Source organism: Erythrolamprus reginae, chromosome 1, assembly GCF_031021105.1.
Source record: "Erythrolamprus reginae isolate rEryReg1 chromosome 1, rEryReg1.hap1, whole genome shotgun sequence".
Lineage (NCBI taxonomy): Eukaryota > Metazoa > Chordata > Lepidosauria > Squamata > Dipsadidae > Erythrolamprus > Erythrolamprus reginae.
Genome location: NC_091950.1, coordinates 24,488,852 through 24,508,658, shown reverse-complemented (window position 1 = coordinate 24,508,658; position 19,807 = coordinate 24,488,852). Strand labels below are relative to the sequence as shown.

Genomic DNA, 19,807 nt, shown 5'->3' with positions numbered 1-19,807 from the left:
TCTTAAGTAGAGGTACCACTGTACTTTATTGTCATTGTCAATACAACGAAATTGTCATCGACAACGAAAGTCACACGATGCCCAGAGACCAGTACCAACATACATAGCAATCCCCCCCAAAAAAGAAGCCCCAACCAACACAAATTCCCCACCCTGAACCACCCAAACATCTACGCAACAGACCAAGTAATCCTCTCCAACAGCTCACTGGTGGTGACCCTTTAGTTCATTGTTAAGTCCAAGTATAATTCTGGGATAAAAACTATTCAGGAAACGTGTGGTCCAAGTTTTACTTGTTCTGTATCTTCTGCCAGAAGGCAACAGTTCAAAAAGATTGTAAGCAGGATGAGAAGGGTCTCTGAGAATGTTAGGCACCTTCCTAGAACAGCGAGATGAGAAGATATTATCCAGGGCAGGTAGCTGGAGCCCAATGATATTCTGGAGGGTTCAGCTTAAATACTAGGAGGCTAAAGTTTTGCATTAGCTAAAAGGCAAACTCCGTGTTGGGAAGAATCCATCCCAAGACTTTTGCTGGAAGCCAACAGCAGAAGGCAGCTGTAGCCTACAAATCCTGCTTATGTGATTTGTGCAGGCACTGGCCTAAAACCAGGGAGGAAGCAGAGTGTTTACTAATGGGCCTAGCTTAGTCTCTAGCAAATGTATAGTTAAAACTGTAATTGCACCACAGTTATAAACACGCCCAAGGTGAGACCCTTCCAAGTATCCATACTTTGGTTAATAGTCTTTGACCTACAACCATTCATTGAAATTAACAACAGCACTGAAAAAAATGAACATTTTTCACACTTTGTGACTGTTGCAGCATCCCCCATGGTCATATGATCAATTTTTTTTTTTAAATTTTAAATTTTTTTAATTTACAAATATACAATAAATACATAAGAAACAAATAATTATGATTAACAATAAAAACATGGCAAATTACATAAACAATAATCGTATGCTATGACAATAAACCAAGACATAAAGACAAAATAGTCAATGAACATACAGACCTACGAAAGGAAAGGAAAGAAAAAAGAAAGAAAAAGATCAAATTTTGGATGCTTGGCAGCTGACTCATATTTCAATGTCATGTGCTCACCTTTTGGGACCTTCTGATAAGCAGTCAATAGGAAAGGCGGCCTCGTTTAACAACCTTGTTACTAACATAAACAGCTGCAGTGATTCACTTACCAACGGTGGCAAGAGACGTGGGGAAATGGGGCAAAACCCACTGAACCATCATCTCGCTTAGCAAGAGAAATTTTGGGCTCAGTTGTGTCAATTAACAAACCTTTGTTTTGGTTCATACATAATAATTTGGAGGCAACCCTGCACAGGTCTCCCATAAAGCATTTGGAGGGAGGAGGCAGACGGGAATGGGAGGTTTTAAACACACGGGGGGTTCTTGTTCTGAAAAATGGTCCAAAGCCGTGTTTCTCAGCAGCTTTTAAGACAGGTGGACTTCATGCCGGCTGGGGAATTCTGGGAGTTGAAGTCTACCTATCTTGAAGTTATCGAGGTTGAGAAATAACTGGTTGAAAGGAAGCTGAAACTTGGCCCTTGGAAAGTGGCTCTGTGGAGTGGAATGCGCCCTTGAACGGGGCAGCAGAAGCCTAGCCTGAAAATTAGATTAGATTATTTATTTATTTATTTATTTATTTATTATTTAGATTTGTATGCCGCCCCTCTCCGAGGACTCGGGGCGGCTCACAGCAGAGAAAACAAATCATAAATAATCCGAGCAAGTTTAAAACATTTAAGATTTAAAAGAAAACCCCATATACTAACGGACACACTCACAAGCATACCATACACAATTTAAACATGCCCAGGGGGAGATGTCTTAATTCCCCCATGCCTGACGGCAAAGGTGGGTTTTAAGGAGTTTACGGAAGGCAGGAAGAGTAGGGGCAGTTCTAATCTCCGGGGGGAGTTGGTTCCAGAGAGCCGGTGCCGCCACAGAGAAGGCTCTTCCCCTGGGGCCCGCCAACCGACACTGTTTAGTTGACGGGACCCGGAGAAGGCCCACTCTGTGGGACCTAATTGGTCGCTGGGATTCGTGCGGCAGGAGGCGGTCTCGGAGGTATTCTGGTCCGATGCCATGAAGGGCTTTAAAGGTCATAACCAACACTTTGAATTGTGACCGGAAATTGATCGGCAGCCAATGCAGACTGCGGAGTGATGGTGAAACATGGGCATACCTAGGTAAGCCCATGACTGCTCTCGCAGCTGCATTCTGCACGATCTGAAGTTTCCGAACACTTTTCAGAGGTAGCCCCATGTAGAGAGCATTACAGTATTCGAACCTCGAGGTGATGAGGGCATGAGTGACTGTGAGCAATGAGTCCTGGTCCAGATAGTGCTGCAACTGGTGCACCAGGCGAACCTGGGCAAACGCCCCCCTCGCCACAGCTGAGAGATGGTTTTCTAATGTGAGCTGTGGATCGAGGAGGACGCCCAAGTTGCGGACCCTCTCTGAGGGGGGCAATGATTCCCCCCCCAGGGTGATGGAAGGACAGATGGATTGTCCTTGGGAGGTATAACCCACAGCCACTCCGTCTTATCCGGGTTGAGCTTGAGTCTCTTGACACCCATCCAGGCCCCAACAGCCTCCAGGCACCGGCACATCACTTCCACCGCTTCGTTGACTGGGCATGGGGTGGAGATGTAAAGCTGGGTATCATCGGCGTATTGATAATACCTCACCCCATGTCCTTGGATGATCTCACCCAGCGGTTTCATGTAGATGTTGAATAGCAGGGGGGAGAGGACCGACCCCTGAGGCACCCCACAAGGGAGAGACCTCGGAGCCGACCTCTGACCCCCCACTAACACCGACTGCGACCGGCCAGAGAGGTAGGAGGAGAACCACTGAAGAACAGTGCCTCCCACCCCCAACCCCTCCAGCCGGTGCAGAAGGATACCATGGTCGATGGTATCGAAAGCCGTTGAGAGGTCAAGAAGCACCAGGACAGAGGATAAACCCCTGTCCCGGGCCCGCCAGAGATCATCCATCAACGCGACCAAAGCGGTTAGATTAAATTAGATTAGATTTATTGGATTTATATGCCGCCTCTCTCTGTAGACTATGTAAACAATACATAGTAACAAATCTAATATTTAGCAATCTAAATTACAGTTTTAAGTTAAAATTGGAGGATTGGAAAGGGGTTGAATTGATCAAGCAACCTTGGCTAGTGCATGTCTAGGCTCAACTTGAAGAGCTCAGTTTGGTTTTTTTGGTTTTTTAAAAAATCATAATTGAGCTTTTAAGTTTGCAACCTCCAGACTGGCTCCTAGCTGCTGCTTATTGGGTGGGAGAGGAAGTAGCCACAACAGGCAGGGAGGGTTGCTCTTATATTGCCATTAACTAGGAGGCTGCATATTTTGCTGGCCCTAGTTATCCTGATACCCAGGCCTAAGTCAGGGTGGGTGGATGTGTCTTTTAAAAAAACAAAAAACAAAACACGGACTGCTTATATGAGTCGCCCTGAGTCCTCGGAGAGGGGCGGCATATAAATCCAGATAGATAGATAGATAGATAGATAGATAGATAGATAGATAGATAGATAGATAGATAGATAGATAGATAGATAGATAGATAGATAGATAGATAGATGATAGATAGATAGATAGATGATAGATAGATAGATGATAGATAGATAGATAGATAGATAGATGGATGATAGATAGATAGATAGATAGATAGATAGATAGATAGATAGATAGATAGATAGATAGATAGATAGATAGATTTGAAATGGGATGCCAAGACAGGAGGAATGACAGTCTGTTGACAAGAATTAATTTTAACCCTGAATTTATTTCAGCAGGCTGACCTTCTCTGGGCTAGGAAGTGAGGCCTGAGTGATTCTTGGATTTAGAGCACAGGTCTTCCAAACTTGGCAACTTTTAAGACTTGAGGACTTCAACTCCCAGAATTCTCCAGCCACAAAAGCTTGGGAAGATGGGGTGGTGTAACGTCAGCCCCTTCAATACATTAGGTCAGAGGCCTTCAAACTTGGCAACTTTTAAGACTTGTGGACTGCGGAGAATAAGTCCATAAGTCTTTAAAGTTGCCAAGTTTGGTGGACCCTTGGATTCGAGACTTGATTTACAGCCACAATCTGGCAGCAACCTTGGGACCTTCTCTCCTTCCTTTGTCACCCTTTTATTTTCTTTCAGCTCCTGAATCAGTTTGAAAACACCGGCCCACCTCCTGCTGACAAGGAGAAGATCCAGGCCCTCCCAACTATTCATATAACAGAGGAACATGTCGGTAAGGGCTGACTCATTTTCCTGCCTCTCTCCCCCCTCCCCATTCCCCTACAAATGCATTCAGAAAGGCCTGCATCATCTAATCAGAGATTTTCATTTGAATAGCATTTGTGGACTTATGCCACAAATTGCCGTATAATTAACAGCTGGTTTTTCCCCCCAAGAAAAGATATTTTAAGATTTACTGGTGTGTGAACACTGCTAAGCCAGTTTATTACTAGTGGTTAATCAATTAAATATAGGTTTGAGCAAAATGAGTGTGTGTTACGCTTTCTCTGGTCCGTCTCCTGGGCAGAACACAAGGCTGCTGCAGTTTTATCCAGAGGTCTTGGGATTGAAACAATCTCTTAAATCAGGGGTCTCCAACCTTAGCAACTTTAAGGCTTGTGGACTTCAACTCCCAGCCAGACGTATGGTTGAGGGTCACCACAACATGAGGAACTGTATTAAAGGGGTCACAGCATTAGAAAGTTAAAGCAAAAAAAGCCTCCGCCCTCATACCTCGCTGTGGCCAGTAAGGGCCCACAGAGTTGGCCTTCTCCATATCCCGTTCACCAAACAATGTCGGTTGCGGGACCTCAGGGAAGAGCCTTCTCTGTGGCGGCTCCAACCCTTTGGAACCAATTGCCCCCAGAGATCCACACTATCTCCACCCTACCGGTCTTCCGGAAAGTCATTAAGACTTGGCTTTTTCAGCAGGCTTGGAATTAGGTTGTTAGTAAGTATGTTTACTAAAGTATATGTTTACTAAAGTTATTTTACTGAAAGAGTAGTAGATCCTTGGAACAAACTTCCAGCAGACGTGGTTGGTAAATCCACAGTAACCGAATTTAAACATGCCTGGGATAAACATATATCCATTGTAAGATAAAATACAGGAAATAGTAAAAGGGCAGACTAGATGGACCATGGGGTCTTTTTCTGCCGTCAGTCTTCTATGTTTCTATGTTTCTATGTTTTTTGTTTATGCTATTATGCTATTGTTGACTTTTATTATTAGATTTTAACTGGTTTTATGGTTGTTGCATTTATTCCTATTGTTAGCCGCTCAGAGTCCGTTTGGAGTGAGCGGCATATAAATACAATAAAATGAATGGATGGATGGATGAAAGAATGAATGAATAATGAATAAATAAATGAATGAATAATGGATGGATGGATGGAAGGAAGAAAAAATAAATAAATAAATAATAAGTAAATAAATAAAAGGAAAGCCAAAATAAGATCATAAGCACCGTTGCGATTTCACTTAACCACTGCTTCGCTTAATGAGAAAGTTGCTTGTCTCAGTTGAGGTCACTAAACGAGGACTTATCTGCAACAGGGATGAACAGCTCAGCCGTAGTTCATTTCTCTCTCTCTTTCTTTTTTCCCCACCCACCCCTTCCCGTTGTAGTTTCTGGACTGGAATGTCCCGTCTGTAAGGAAGATTATGAAGTTGGCGAGAGTGTGCGACAATTACCCTGCAATCACCTCTTCCATGATGGCTGCATAGTCCCGTGGCTGGAACAGGTGAGCTGTCAGGGGACGTCATGGAGGGACATTGAGCCCAGAGCATCCCATGCCCACTCCTGCTTTGGGGAGGCCGGAGACGATCCACCAGGGGCCCCCATTTCCTTTGACCCGCTGTGATTCAGGCACTTTTTAAAATAGTGACGGAGAATAATAGATGTCTTTGGAGATTGAACAGAGGGAAGAGAGGGCTTTTAAGATAAGAGTATTGTTTTTATTTTAGCAAGAGGGGACAGACAAGGTTTGGTAGGGCGGTAGGAAAAGCAAGTAGGATGCTTGGCTGCATAGCTAGAGTATAAAAAGCAGGAAGAGGGAGATTGTGATCCCACTATATAGAGCGCTGGTGAGACCACATTTGGAATACTGTGTTCAGTTCTGGAGACCTCACCTACAAAAAGATATTGCCAAAATTGAACGGGTCCAAAGACGGGCTACAAGAATGGTGGAAGGTCTTAAGCATAAAACGTATCAGGAAAGACTTCATGAACTCAATCTGTATAGTCTGGAGGACAGAAGGGAAAGGGGGGACATGATCGAAACATTTAAATATGTTAAAGGGTTAAATAAGGTCCAGGAGGGAAGTGTTTTTAATAGGAAAGTGAACACAAGAACAAGGGGGCACAATCTGAAGTTAGTTGGGGGAAAGATCAAAAGCAACATGAGAAAATATTATTTTACTGAAAGAGTAGTAGATCCTTGGAACAAACGTCCAGCAGACGTGGATGGTAAATCCACAGTAAATGAATTTAAACATGCCTGGGATAAACCTATATCCATCCTAAGATAAAATACAAAAAATAGTATAAGGGCAGACTAGATGGACCATGAGGTCTTTTTCTGCCGTCAGTTTTCTATGTTTCTATGGTCTGTGGCTTGTATGCTGTCTTCCTGCCTCGTTCTTCAACAACTGACGCAAAATCGTTCGGTTTCAGCGGAACAATTCTTTTGCTTTAAACAAAACCAAGAGAGAGAGGAACATGCCTTTTCGATTTTTGAACGTTTTAAAAACATTCTCCAGCGAGGCTTCTGCTAGTTTCCCTCTTTCCTTAAAAGCCATTCCGAGTCCTGTGGGATTGGCCGGCATATAAATCAAATTACTAAATAAATCAAATTACTAACACTTTCTTTTAAAAGGGCTTGTTCCTGCAATAAAACGCCCCCCCCCCAACACACATACCTTTTTTTTTTGTTTAGCGAAAATCCTTTCTAGAAATCAATATACAGCCCTTGAAAGTTATTTTTAAAACCCAATAATTCCCAAAGCTTGTAATTGAAAAGTCAGTGTAAAGGCCAGGCATTAACAGCTTACAGCATGCTAGATAAATCGTCTTGGTTAAGTCCATTTAAAACAGATGAGGTTTTGATAATCTTTTTGAAGATCTGGATTTGGGGGGTACCGGGGGCAGATCCCTTGGCACAGAGTTACACTGGAATTAGTGTCGAATTAGAATTAGGGAGTTAGAGACTATTTCATCAAACTGACAGTAGCGTAGGTTTTTCCCCATACAGATGGCTCTTGAAGCCTCCAGCAAAAAAGCTCACAATTTGTAGAGACAGCTTTGTTCCGTTGTCAGTTTTGCTTTGTGAGGTTTGTGGTTCAATAATCCCACTTTGCAGAGTTGTATGACGAACCAAACAATATTTTCCAGCCCTGCCTAAGTTCCCACACAACTTGAGACAAGGCACCCTGGATTTTAAAAAGAGTGTCAGATAGGGACCACATTTCTTCCTGTAGGTGCTCTGAAGCACATCTGCCTTTGAAGGGTTGCATTGCCCTGTCAAGCCCACGTTTTTTACATTTTTATCAGACATGCTTTCCTTTTATTTTTTCCTCCCAGGAATACCCTTTGCAAAGGCCCCGTGTTTATTTCCAGGATCCCATCTTTTCCCTCTCCATCACCCATTTTTATTTTTTCTCTCCTGAAATTCTTAATTGTTGAAGGATCCATTCAAAGTAGACTCTGACTCAATGACAAGCTCCCATCAATGGAAATACAGTAATACCTCATCTTACGAACCTAATTGGTTCCGGAAGTAGGTTCGTAAGACGAAACTTTCGTAAGACGAAACAGTTTCCCATAGGAAACAATGTAAAAGCGATTAATCCGTGCAAAAAAAAATATATTCCCAAATGGCACTCTGCTGGGCGCTGCCACCCGGCTGTCACCTTTTAAAACAGCCGGGGGGCTTATCGGCGTTCTCCCGAACCCGAACTTTTCGGGTTCGGGAGGTCGCCGAGAAGCACCGCCGCCCGGCTGTCACCTTCTGAAACAGCCGGGGGGCTTCTCGGCGTTCTCCTGAACGCCAAACCCGGAAGTTCGGGTTCAGGTTCAGGTTCGGGTTCCGGAGGCCGCCGAGAAGCACCTGGCGGTTTCAGAAGGTTACAGCCGGGCGGCACCGCTCAGCGGAGCGCCGTTTTTGCGATCAGTGGCGGCGTTTTCGGCCGATCTGGAGGCTAGAAAGGAGGTGGGGAATCCCAATAGGGAATTCCATGGGCAGAACTTTGAGGTCACGAAGATGGTACTTCGGTATTAACTGGCTCTGAGAGGTGCAACGAGTACCAAAAAGGACGAGTACTAAACAAGCCACATGCCCTACGTAACCCAGGGGTAGGCAAAGTTGGCTCTTCTCTGACAGAAGAAGAGGGACGGCATACAAATCTAAATAATAATAATAATAATAATTATTATTATTATTATTATTATTATTATTATATGGACTTCAACTCTCAGAATTCCTGAGCTAGCATGATTGGCTGAGGAATTCTGGGAATTCAAGTCCACAAGTCATAGAAGAGCCAACTTTGCCTACCCCTGACCTAACCCATTGTTTCGGCCAGGAAGAATTTTCGGTCTGTCCATTTTCCTACTCCCAGCATGACCTACTTCCTGTCTGCCCTCTGTGGCCATCCCCCTCCGTTTGCAGTGACCTTCCCAGCATGGCCTATTTCCTCTCTGTTCCCTACAGTCACCCCTCTCTTCCTGTAGCTGCGTATTGAGTACTAAACAAAGACCAACTACTGGGACAAGATTTTCACATCAAAATGCATCCAGTAACAAATTTGACAAGTTTTAAAGCAATTGAGTACCAAGGTACCACCGTACTGTGATTCAGAGCCCTGTGGGGCGTGTGGGATAAAAGGGATGCTATAGAAGAGGGCAGTGCAATGCACTAGAATTAATTCCAAAGGTGAGCAGAGGGATGAAGACAGTGCTTGTCTGCCTCTGCTATGCTTGTCCTTAAGAGCTCCAAGGCCTCTTTCTGAATTTAGAGTGGTCTTTGTTTAATTAATTTAATTTAATTAGACTTGTATGCTGCCCAATGCCGAAGGACTTTGATTTGACAGCCACAATAAGATTGGGACAATTCATCACAATAAGATTCAGAGAATTCATCATTCACCACTGCTGTTGTTAAGTAAGCTGACCACAGCCAATTTTACAACCTCTTTTGCTGCGGTCATTAAGCAAATCATTGCAGTTGTTAAGCGCGACGTGGCAAGACTACAAACTGCAACCTTTCCTACCAATTTCCCCCTTGATTTGCTTCTCGGAAACTGGCTGGTCAGGTCTCAAAAGGGAATCCCGTGGCCATAAGGGGTGCTTTAATCGTTGTAAGTGCAAGGACCAGTTATAAGTCGTCTTTTTAGCACTGTTCACTAAACAAATGACCCTAAGTTGGGGAATGCCAGTATTTAAGCACCAGGACATGGGCCAAATCCCTGTTTTCTAACATTTTTGCTCTCTCTCTTTCTCTCTCTTTTTGTCTCCACCCGTTTCCCCAGCATGACACCTGCCCAGTGTGTCGGAAAAGTTTAAGCGGGCAGAACACAGCCACAAACCCACCTGGACTCTCCGCAATGAATTTTGCTTCCTCCTCGTCATCTTCCTCCTCCTCCTCTTCCTCCAGTTCACCAAGTAACGAAAACTCCGCAAACAACTCATGAATCTTTAAAAAAACAAAAAGCAAAAAAAAAAAAAATTGTCGCCACTCTCATGCTCTTTTTCTAATGTCATAGCCCTCCCTTGCTTCTCCCCACCACCATTCCCACCAGGGGGGGGAAATCCGTGGGGGTGGGGAATGTCCAGTACAGAGCGTGGGGTGGGCCGGGAATGGGAATCTCCACCACTCTTTTCCCCCCTTCAACCATCATAACTTCCAAGACTTCCCTCTTCAAATTCCCGCTCTCTTCCCTCCCGCCCCCTCCCGCCCCGACGTTTGATGTTCAATCTCGCATTCTCTCAAGGGACAATGTGGGGCGGGCTTGGGGGCAGGAGAACCTCCCCTCTAAAACTGTGCTGCTGTGCGGACTCTGGAAACCGGCCCGACCCACGCTGAGTGACGAGCGGCAAAGGGAGTCGGAACGTGAACGAGCACTGGATTTTAAGGGAGGCCGGAGTTTCATGAAATCGGATTGTCTATCCCTTTTCTCTTTATTGTTTTTTTTTTAAATAATATGATTTTGACAGGTTTTTCCTTTCGCCCCACTTCCCGTCCTGCCGTCCCCCCTCTTTTTAAGAACCGATGAGACCGAACCCTCAAAAGTAGAAATGTAATAGAGAGACCCTTCTTCCCTTCCTCCCTTTTTTTCCCTCTCTGGATTTTTCTGCTGCTGGAGGAGCTCGCGCGCGGCTCTTTCCTTTTAGGCACCAGCAACAAAGGGGTGGGTGGGGGAGGAGGAAGAAGAGGAGGAGGAGGAGTGGGGAGCGAATTTTGACAACCAGAGCTACTTCCTGACTCTGCACAGTTTCTTCCTTCCTCCCTCCCTCCCCTGTTACTAACAACCGCTCCTTTTTTTGACAAGCCGATAACCGAGAAAGGGGTTTTTATAATTTTAAATTATTACTGCTGTTAAATAAATGGACATTTCAGCTCTAGCCTGTGATGCATCTGGGTTTGTGCCTTCAGGAGAAGAGAATATACGAAGCAAAAAAGGCGCTTGTTTGATGGGATACCTGGGTTGGGGGCAGGGGGCTCTTTAAAAAAAATGAGAGTGGGGAAAACCCAGGAAGCAACTAGGGTCGTAGACTAAGATGTCGAAAGGAAATCTTGGAAGAAGTAAGCCAGCGGCCAATTCACTTCCTGGTTCTTCCTGAGAAATTCACATGTCCGCAAAGTCGTGGGCTTGATTTTCCGCCCAAGGTTTTTTTTTTAAAACAAGAACAACAACAACGCATCTGCAAATGAAAAATCCCGTCTCTCAAGGGTTGGCAGTTTGACCCAGGTTCTGCCCTTGGTGTCTGAAGCCATTCCTTCTTCCGGTAGAGGTTGTCCTTGCCTTAACAACCGCCATTGAACCTGGGAATGTTTCATTGCTAAACAAGACAGTCGTTTTGTCAGTGTTGCTCCATTTTACAACCTGTCTTGCCGCTGTTGTTAATGTGGAATTGCTGTGCTGGTTGAACCCGACTTCCCTGTTGAAATTTTGCTTGTCAGAAAGCCGCAAAAGGGAATCACGTGACTCCCAGAAGACTGCAAACGAGCAATTGCCAAGCATCTGAATTTTGATCATGTGACCCCGAGGATGCAGCAACGGTTGTAAATGTGTGTGTGGGGGGGAAATGGTCGTAAGTCACTTTTTTTTCCAGGGCTGTTGTGACTTTGAACGGTAACTGAATGAATGGCTGTAAGACTAACTCTACAAATTTGATGGGTGCTCCCATGATTGTCTGTCCCACATCTTCCTGTTGTCCGTTTGGGTTGTTTCAAGCTATGCCTGCACGAGGGCAACTATGCCTGCATGTTAAAAAAAAGTGGGCTTGCATCTTGTAAAGGCCTGCCTTGGCCAGCAAAGCACCCATCAAGCAAGCACTGGTCATCGGAGGGCACTACTGGACCCACGGCGGCATTAAGAGAGAGAAGGTGGAACAAGCTAAGACCAACGGTAAGCAGAGTCCAACCTATCGGTTCAGGCCACAGTTTTTCTCTCCTTGTGCAAAAAGGCTTTTGAGGGCGAGTCCACGATCCCATGTCTTCAACTTAAATACAGGGTTCCCTTCATTTTCACGGGGGATGCGTTCAGAGACCACCCTACAAAGTCGAATTTCCGCGAAATAGAGATGCGGAAGTAAATACACTATTTTTTGGCTATCAACAGTATCACAAACCTTCCCGTAACACTTTAAACCCCTAACTGGCAATTTTCCATTCCCTTAGCAACCATTTAGATTATTGCTCACCATGTTTATTTATTAAAGTTTATTAAAAGAAATATTTATTAAAAGCAGATGAAAGTTTGGCGATGACATATGATGTCATCGGGTGGGAAAAACCGTGGTATTTTTTAATTAATATTTTTGAAAAAACGTGGTATAGACTTTTCGCGAAGTTCTAACCCGAGGGAACACTGTATATAGAAAATGTATCTTATTTTTGCCGTCTTCCCCCACCCCCAGCTCGGTCCACATCATTAACAGCAACCATTAAAGGTGTTTAATGATTGGTCCCCTGTCCAATCATGTTTGACTCTAGGGCACGGGTCTGCAACCGTGGCAACTTTAAGACTTGTGGACTTCAACTCCCAGAGGTCCTCAGCCAGCTTTGCTTCAATTCTGGGAGTCCACGAGTCTTGGAAGTTGCCAAAGCTGGAGACCCCTGCTCTAGGGGATGGTGCTCATCTCCTGTTTCCTAGCCAAGGAGGTGTCTGAAGATGCTGCCGTGGTCATGTGGCCCGCATTACGCCGAGGAGGCCAGAGCGATGTTACCTTCCCGTCAAAATGGTACTTAGTGATGGATTCCACTTACCGCCACTAACGGTGCACTTTCTGCGGATCTCCGCAACCCCGCCACACGCACACATGCGTCTGAGCAAGATTTTGCTTCTGCGCATGTGGAGGAAACAAAATCTCAAGGGGATACGGGCGCGAAAGAGATTTTGGCTTTTTTGTTTTGCTTCTGCGCATGCACAGAAGCAAAAAATCTCCAAAATCTTGCACGTAATCCGCTCGCGTGATTTTGTTTCTTGCGCATGCACAGAAGCAAAATCTTGCTGGGATGCACTTGCGCCAGGGACACAGCTGCGCGTGTGGGGCTCCATTTTCCCTACCGGAGTTACAGTGTGGCCCGTACAGGTAGGAACCCAGTACTGTACCTATTGATCTACTTGCATTGGCACAACTTCAAACTGCAGTGTTGACAGGAGCTGAGGCAACGATGGGAGCTCGACCTGTCACGCATTGCTCGGGGTCTCAAACCACTAATCCAGTGATTTTCAACCTTTTTTGAGCCGCGGCACATTTTTTACATTTACAAAACCCCGGGGCACATTGAGCAGGGCGGGGGGGGGGCTAAAAAAAGTTTGGAGAAAAAAATTATCTCTCTCTCCCTTCCTTCCTCTTTCTTTCTCTCTCTCCATCCCTCTTTCTTTCTCTTCCTTCCTTCCTCTCTTTTTTGCTCTCTCCCTCCTTTCCTACCTCTGTCTTTTTCTCTCTCTCCTTCCCTCCCTCTCTTTCTCTCTCTCTCTTGCTTTCTTTCTCTCTCTTGCTTTCTTTCTCTCTCTTGCTCTCTCTCTCTTGCTCTGTCTCTTGCTTTCTTTCTCTTGTTCTCTTTCTCGCTCACTCGCTCTTTCTCTCTCTCTTTCTTTCTCTCTCTTGCTTTCTCTTTTTTCTCTCTCTCTTGCTTTCTCTCTCTCTCTGAGCTTCGCGGCACACCTGACCATGTCTCGCGGCACACTAGTGTGCCATGGCACACTGGTTGAAAAACACTGCACTAATCTTGTCAGCAAGCCCCAGCGGCTATAACCTCTAGAGCAGTGTTTCCCAACCTTGGCAACTTGAAGATATTTGGACTTCAACTCCCAGAATTCCCCAGCCAGCATTCGCTGGCTGGGGAATTCTGGGAGTTGAAGTCCAAATATCTTCAAGTTGCCAAGGTTGGGAAACACTGCTCTAGACCACCATGTCCGTTTACCACCAGCAGATTTCATTAGAAACCAGATGTTTGCACCAAGCCACCAATGGGACTTTCTACCTCCCCTCCCTGCAAGCTCAATCCAGAATTAAAAAAATAATAATCCAGAAATTTTTAAAAAACTGCACGCCCTTTCCAGTCTGAACGGGGATGCTTTGAGAGCAGTGTGGAGCTGCAAAAAAGGGGGGGCTGGCCCCAATTGAAGACAAGAGGCCTGGCATGGGGAATCTGAGTTATAAGAAGGTTTACCACTTTCAAATAAAATAGGTTTTTCCAGCTGCGCCCCCCCACTTTTGACACAGTATGGTTGCAAAGGCCCGAGATGCTTTTTGCATGGCAACCAGTAGGTGGCAGCAAGGATCCATAGATCCATGTGTTCTGGTTTCTCTAAAGCCATTCCCTTATACAGTACATACAGTATATAATATATAGACCGCATTGTTGCCGATTGGTTTCCAGACGCAATTCAAAGTGTTGACTATGACCTATAAAGCCCTACAAGGCATCGGACCAGATTACTTGCGCGGCTGCCTCCTGCTGCATGAGTCCAGCGATCGGTCAGGTCCCACAGAGTCAACCTTATCCAGGTCCCGTCAACTAGACAGTGTCGCCTGGCGGGACATAGGGGAGGAGCCTTCTCTGTGGGGGCTCCGGCCCTCTGGAATCAGCTCCCCCCAGAGATTCGTACTGCTCCCACCCTCCTCACCTTCTGCAAGAGTTTGGCCGACGAATGTAATATATGTTTCTTGTGTGGAATGGTAATGATTGATTTTAATATTATTGGAGTTTTTGGAGTAACTAGTGTTTAATTTAGTTGGATTTGGATGCTCACATTTGGATGCTCATCACCGGCTCAAGGTTGACTCAACCTTCCATCCTTCTAAGGTGGGTCAAATGAGGACCCGGATTGTGGGGGCAATATGCTGGCTCTGTTAAAAAGTGTTATTGCTAATATGTTGTAAGCCACCCTGAGTCTAAGAGAAGGGCAGCATTAAAAAAAATCGAATAAATAAAAATAAATAAAATATTTCCCTCCTTTGAGGTGCCAATTCAATCTCAGCAAGACTAACAATTGGGGGCTTGTGGCAATTGTGAATCAATAAGTGAATTAAGAAGTTGGGTTGGATCGAGTCTTAAGTTTGCCATGCTTTGGATGAAGTCGACTAGTCCCCGTCTCTCAGTTCACTGTATCTTACAGGGTAGTGGTTGTGCGGTAGACATAACATCTTTTGAGATGTGTGGATATTTAGGCTGGAGAATTCTGGGAATTGAAGCCTGACCATTTTGAAAATGCCAAGTTGGGAAAGGTTAAAATAGAGGGAGAAATGCTATGTCCCATTTGTTGAGATCTTGGAGGAAATGTGGGAATAATTTTAAGGAATAAATACTGCTCCAAAAAAGTAAAGGGAACACTCAAAGAACACATCCTAGATCTGAAATGAATGAAATATTCTCATTAAATACTTTGTTCTGCACAAAGTTGAATGTGCAGCACAGCATGTGAAATTGATTGTCAATCTGTTGCTTCCTAAGTGGACAGTTTGATTTCACAGAAGTTTGATTTACTTGGAGTTATATTGTGCTGTTTAAGTGTTCCTTTTTTTTGAGCAGTGTTTAATTAAGAATTCAAAATATCAACAGGATAGTTGTTTGACTACCACTGGCCCTGTTGGTAGATGTTCATCAATTGCTCAAACCCCATTTCTCTTAGATTTAATTGAGCATGAATTAAGAGAGAACTCCCTTGTTGGTAATGTGACTGCTGCGCTTGTGCAGTGATTTCAGGGCAGGAGTGGCCAGTGAACTAGGAGACTGCTGAGTTTTAGAAGTGCTGTTTAGTAGAGCAGTGTTTCCCAACCTTGGCAACTTGAAGATACTTGGACTTCAACTCCCAGAATTCCCCAGCCAGCATTCGCTGGCTGGGGAATTCTGGGAGTTGAAGTCCAAATATCTTCAAGTTGCCAAGGTTGGGAAACACTGTAGTAGAGAACCAGATCTAAGACCTTGGGCTCTAGAAATCAGATGGGGAATGGAAATTCTGCATTTGGCAGATTATCGACCAACATGTGGGACCAACATGGAATAAGCCTTGCTACAAAACTCAAAGTCTATGGAGCAGTAATGCTAACTAAGCCTCTCTAAGTATGCCCATATTACTCCAACACTCCACAGTCTGCATTGGTTGCCGATCAGTTTCTGGTCACAATTCAAAGTGTTGGTTATGACCTATAAAGCCCTTCATGGCACCGGACCAGAATATCTTCGGGACCGCCTTCTGCCGCACGAATCCCAGCGACCGGTTAGGTCCCACAGAGTTGGCCTTCTCCGGGTCCCATCGACTAAACAATGTCGTCTGGCGGGACCCAGGGGAAGAGCCTTCTCTGTGGTGGCTCCGACCCTCTGGAACCAGCTCCCCCCTGAGATTAGGATTGCCCCCGCCCTCCTTGCCTTTCGTAAACTCCTTAAAACCCACCTCTGCCGTCAGGCATGGGGGAACTAGAACATCTCCCCCTTGCCCATGTTGTTTGCTGTCTGATTGATTGTGTGCTTGTTTTTTATATATATTGGGATTGTTTTATGAATTTCTCAACTTAAAATTGTAATTGGATTGGTGGGCATTGGATTTGTCACTATGTACTGTTTTTTACTATTGTTGTGAGCCGCCCCGAGTCTGCGGAGAGGGGCGGCATATAAATCCAATAAATCTAATCTAATCTAATCTAATCTAATCTAATCTAACTATCCTGTAGTATGCCAGTGAGTCTTGTACTAGGAGACATGCAAGGAAATTGAACCACTTCCACATGACCTGCCTCTGTAGAATCCTGAGGATCCGGTGGCAGGATAAGGGGCCTGACACCGAGGTCCTCTCCAGAGCAGGCCTGCCATTTATTCCCACCTTGCTGATGAAAGCCCAGACAGCCATGTTGCAAGGATGCCAGACCACCGCATCCCTAAACAGATCCTCTATGGTGAGCTGTCTAAAGAAAAGCGATTGCATGGGGGACAAAGGACGCGATACAAAGACACATTGAAAGCCTCGTTCAAGTCCCTCGATATCGACACCACCTCCTGGGAAGCCCTGGCACAAGATCGACCGACATGGTGCATGATATTTTATTTTATTTTATTTACTTATTTGTCCAATACACAAAACATATTGAGGGGAATGGGCATGAAGTATTACATATAAGGAAAAGATATGAAAATGGAGGAGAAGATATATGAAAGGGAGAAAAGATATATGGCATATGGACAGGGGACGAAAGGCACACTAGTGCACTTATGCACGCCCCTTACTGACCTCTTAGGAACCTGGAGAGGTCAATTGTGGATAGTCTAAGGGAGAAATGTTGGGGGTTAGGGGTTGACACTACTGAGTCCGGTAATGAGTTCCACGCTTCAACAACTCGGTTGCTGCACTCTTATTTTTTACAGTCGAGCTTGGAGCGATTAATAGGAAAGTGAACACAGGAACAAGGGGACACAATCTGAGGTTAGTTGGGGGAAAGATCAAAAGCAACGCAAGAAAATATTATTTTACTGAAAGAGTAGTAGATCCTTGGAACAAACTTCCAGCAGACGTGGTTGGTAAATCCACAGTAACTGAATTTAAACATGCCTGGGATAAACATATATCCATCCTAAGATAAAAATACAGGAAATAGTATAAGGGCAGACTAGATGGACCATGAGGTCTTTTTCTGCCGTCAGTCTTCTATGTTTCTATAATATTGAGTTTGAATTTGTTGCGTGCTCTTGTGTTGTTGCGGTTGAAGCTGAAGTAGTTGCCGACAGGCAGGACGTTGCAGAATATGATCTTGTGGGCAATACTTAGATCATGTTTTCGGCATCGTTGTTCTAAGCTTTCTAGGCTTAGGATTGAAAGTCTGCTTTTGTAGGGCATCCCGTTTCGAGTGGAGGAATGGAGGGCTCTTCTGGTGAAGTATCTTTGGACGTTTTCTAGGGTGTTGATGTCCGAGATGTGGTGTGGGTTCCAGACAGATGAACTGTATTCAAGGATGGGTCTGGCAAATGTTTTGTAGGCTCTGGTGATAATCCACCCAAGGCTGCCCGACATCTGAGGCCAGAAGAACATTCAGAGCAGAAGGGAAGCGAGCACTCCGCAAAGCCAGGGCTGCAAATGCTGCGACAATGGTGCCCATACATGTCTGCCCAACATGTGGCAGAACATTTTGTGCCCGTATAGGTCTTACCAGCCACCTGCAGACACATCATGGACAGCCCACAACCTGTTAGATGTCAAGGTCCTCTTCTAACAGGATACTTTGCTTGATACTTTGACAAGGTTGGTGGTGGAATGCGTCAGATGTAATGATGTTGGGTGATTTCAAATTCCTGTTTTTGGGGCATAGAATCAGAGGTACCTTGAAAGCTCATGACTGGTAGGGCAGCGAAAACTTACTTATTATATTCCTCAGCAAATGAAAATGTTGGCCCCAGCCTGGAAGGACATGAACATAATACACATTGCTTGGTTCAAATTCTTCCTAGATAACAGACATATATCTAGGAAGAATTTGAACCAAGTAATTGAACAATCTGAAGTTAGTTGGGGGAAAGATCAAAAGCAACATGAGAAAATATTATTTTACTGAAAAAGTAGTAGATCCTTTGAACAAACTTCCAGCAGACGTGCTTGGTAAATCCACAGTAACTGAATTTAAACATGCCTGGGATAAACATATATCCATCCTAAGATAAAATACAGAAAATAGTATAAGGGCAGACTAGATAGATCATGAGGTCTTTTTCTGCCCTCAGTCTTCTATGTTTTTATGTTTCTAATTGGAGGGAATCTCCAGATTGTGAACTGAATTATATGTGTATTGTGTTCATGTTATTATTATTTATTAGATTTGTATGACGCCCCTCTCCGGAGACTCGGAGCGGTTTACAACAAAAATACACAGGAGAAATCTAATGGTTAAAAAGGACAATTTAAAACCCTTATTATAAAAACAGTCATGCATCCCAGGCAAGCCATACATAAAATGAAACGGCACAGGGGAATCAATTCCCCCATGCCTGACGGCAGAGGTGGGTTTTTAGGAGTTTGCGAAAGGCAAGGAGGGTGGGGGCAATTCTGATCTCCGGAGGGAGTTGGTTCCAGAGGGTCGGGGCCACCACAGAAAAGGCTCTTCCCCTGGGCACCGCCAGATGACATTGTTTCGTCGACGGGACCTGGAGAAGGCCAACTCTGTGGGACCTAATCGGTCACTGGGATTCGTGCGGCAGAAGGTGGTCCCGGAGACATTCTGGTCCAATGCCCTGAAGGGCTTTATAGGTCATAACCAACACTTTGAATTGTGACCGGAAACTGATCGGCAACCAATGCAGACTTGTCCTTCCTTCATGTCCTTCCAGGCTGGTTAAAACTGCAGGGAAATGATGGGTGGTTGCCCCTGTTTCAGAAACCTTTGGATTTGACAGGACTGGATAATTTCTATCCAGCTTTCTCTGTTTGGGGATGGCTGTAGAGAAGAAGAGACTTCCAGAGATAATGGATCATCCAAACCCTTCCCAATCAGGATTCAGATCTCAGCATAGTAGCGTTTTTCAAAGTTGGCAATTTTATGAGCTGTGGATGTAAACTCCCAGAATTCCTTAGCCAGCACGAAAACCATGCATCTTAAAGTTGCCATGGTTGAAAAACTACTGCTTTAACATCGCCATCTCCCACTACAATTAAAATCTCCAAAGGTTTTATTTTTGCGCTCAGCCAGTTGGAAGATTCTTGTGTGATTATTTTATTTACTTGCTACCTTAATTACTTTTTCAACGCTTTTTCAGCAAAAATATGCCGTGCATTGCAAACAATCGTCCCACTGGAGAGTTGGGTGTGTGTGAAATGTTTACTTCTTCTGGGGGGGTGTGGGGGATCAGAAAATAATTGAGAAGCACTGATTTAAAGTGAGTTTGGTTGAGAGAGAGAGACAGAGTGACTGGCCGTAATCACCCAGCTGATTTTCATTATTAAAGTGGATTAAAGAACTCAACAATCTCCCAATTTCTAGGCCAATGCTTTAATCACTAGACCAGGGTTTGCCAACCTTAAACACTCACAAAGGTCCTAAAATGA

At 44.7% G+C, this 19,807-nt stretch overlaps 1 protein-coding gene across 1 annotated transcript in view; it reads left to right on the top strand.

Moving 5' to 3' along the window:
• RNF126 (ring finger protein 126) overlaps positions 1–10,673 on the top strand; it is a 57,164-nt gene extending 46,491 nt beyond the window's left edge. Inside the window, exons 7-9 of the mRNA XM_070747316.1 lie at positions 4,192–4,285; positions 5,681–5,796; positions 9,581–10,673. Coding sequence (XP_070603417.1) covers positions 4,192–4,285; positions 5,681–5,796; positions 9,581–9,742 — 372 coding nt within the window. The 3' untranslated portion in view covers positions 9,743–10,673. The remainder of the gene's footprint in view (positions 1–4,191; positions 4,286–5,680; positions 5,797–9,580) is intronic.
• Positions 10,674–19,807: the final 9,134 nt, after the last annotated feature.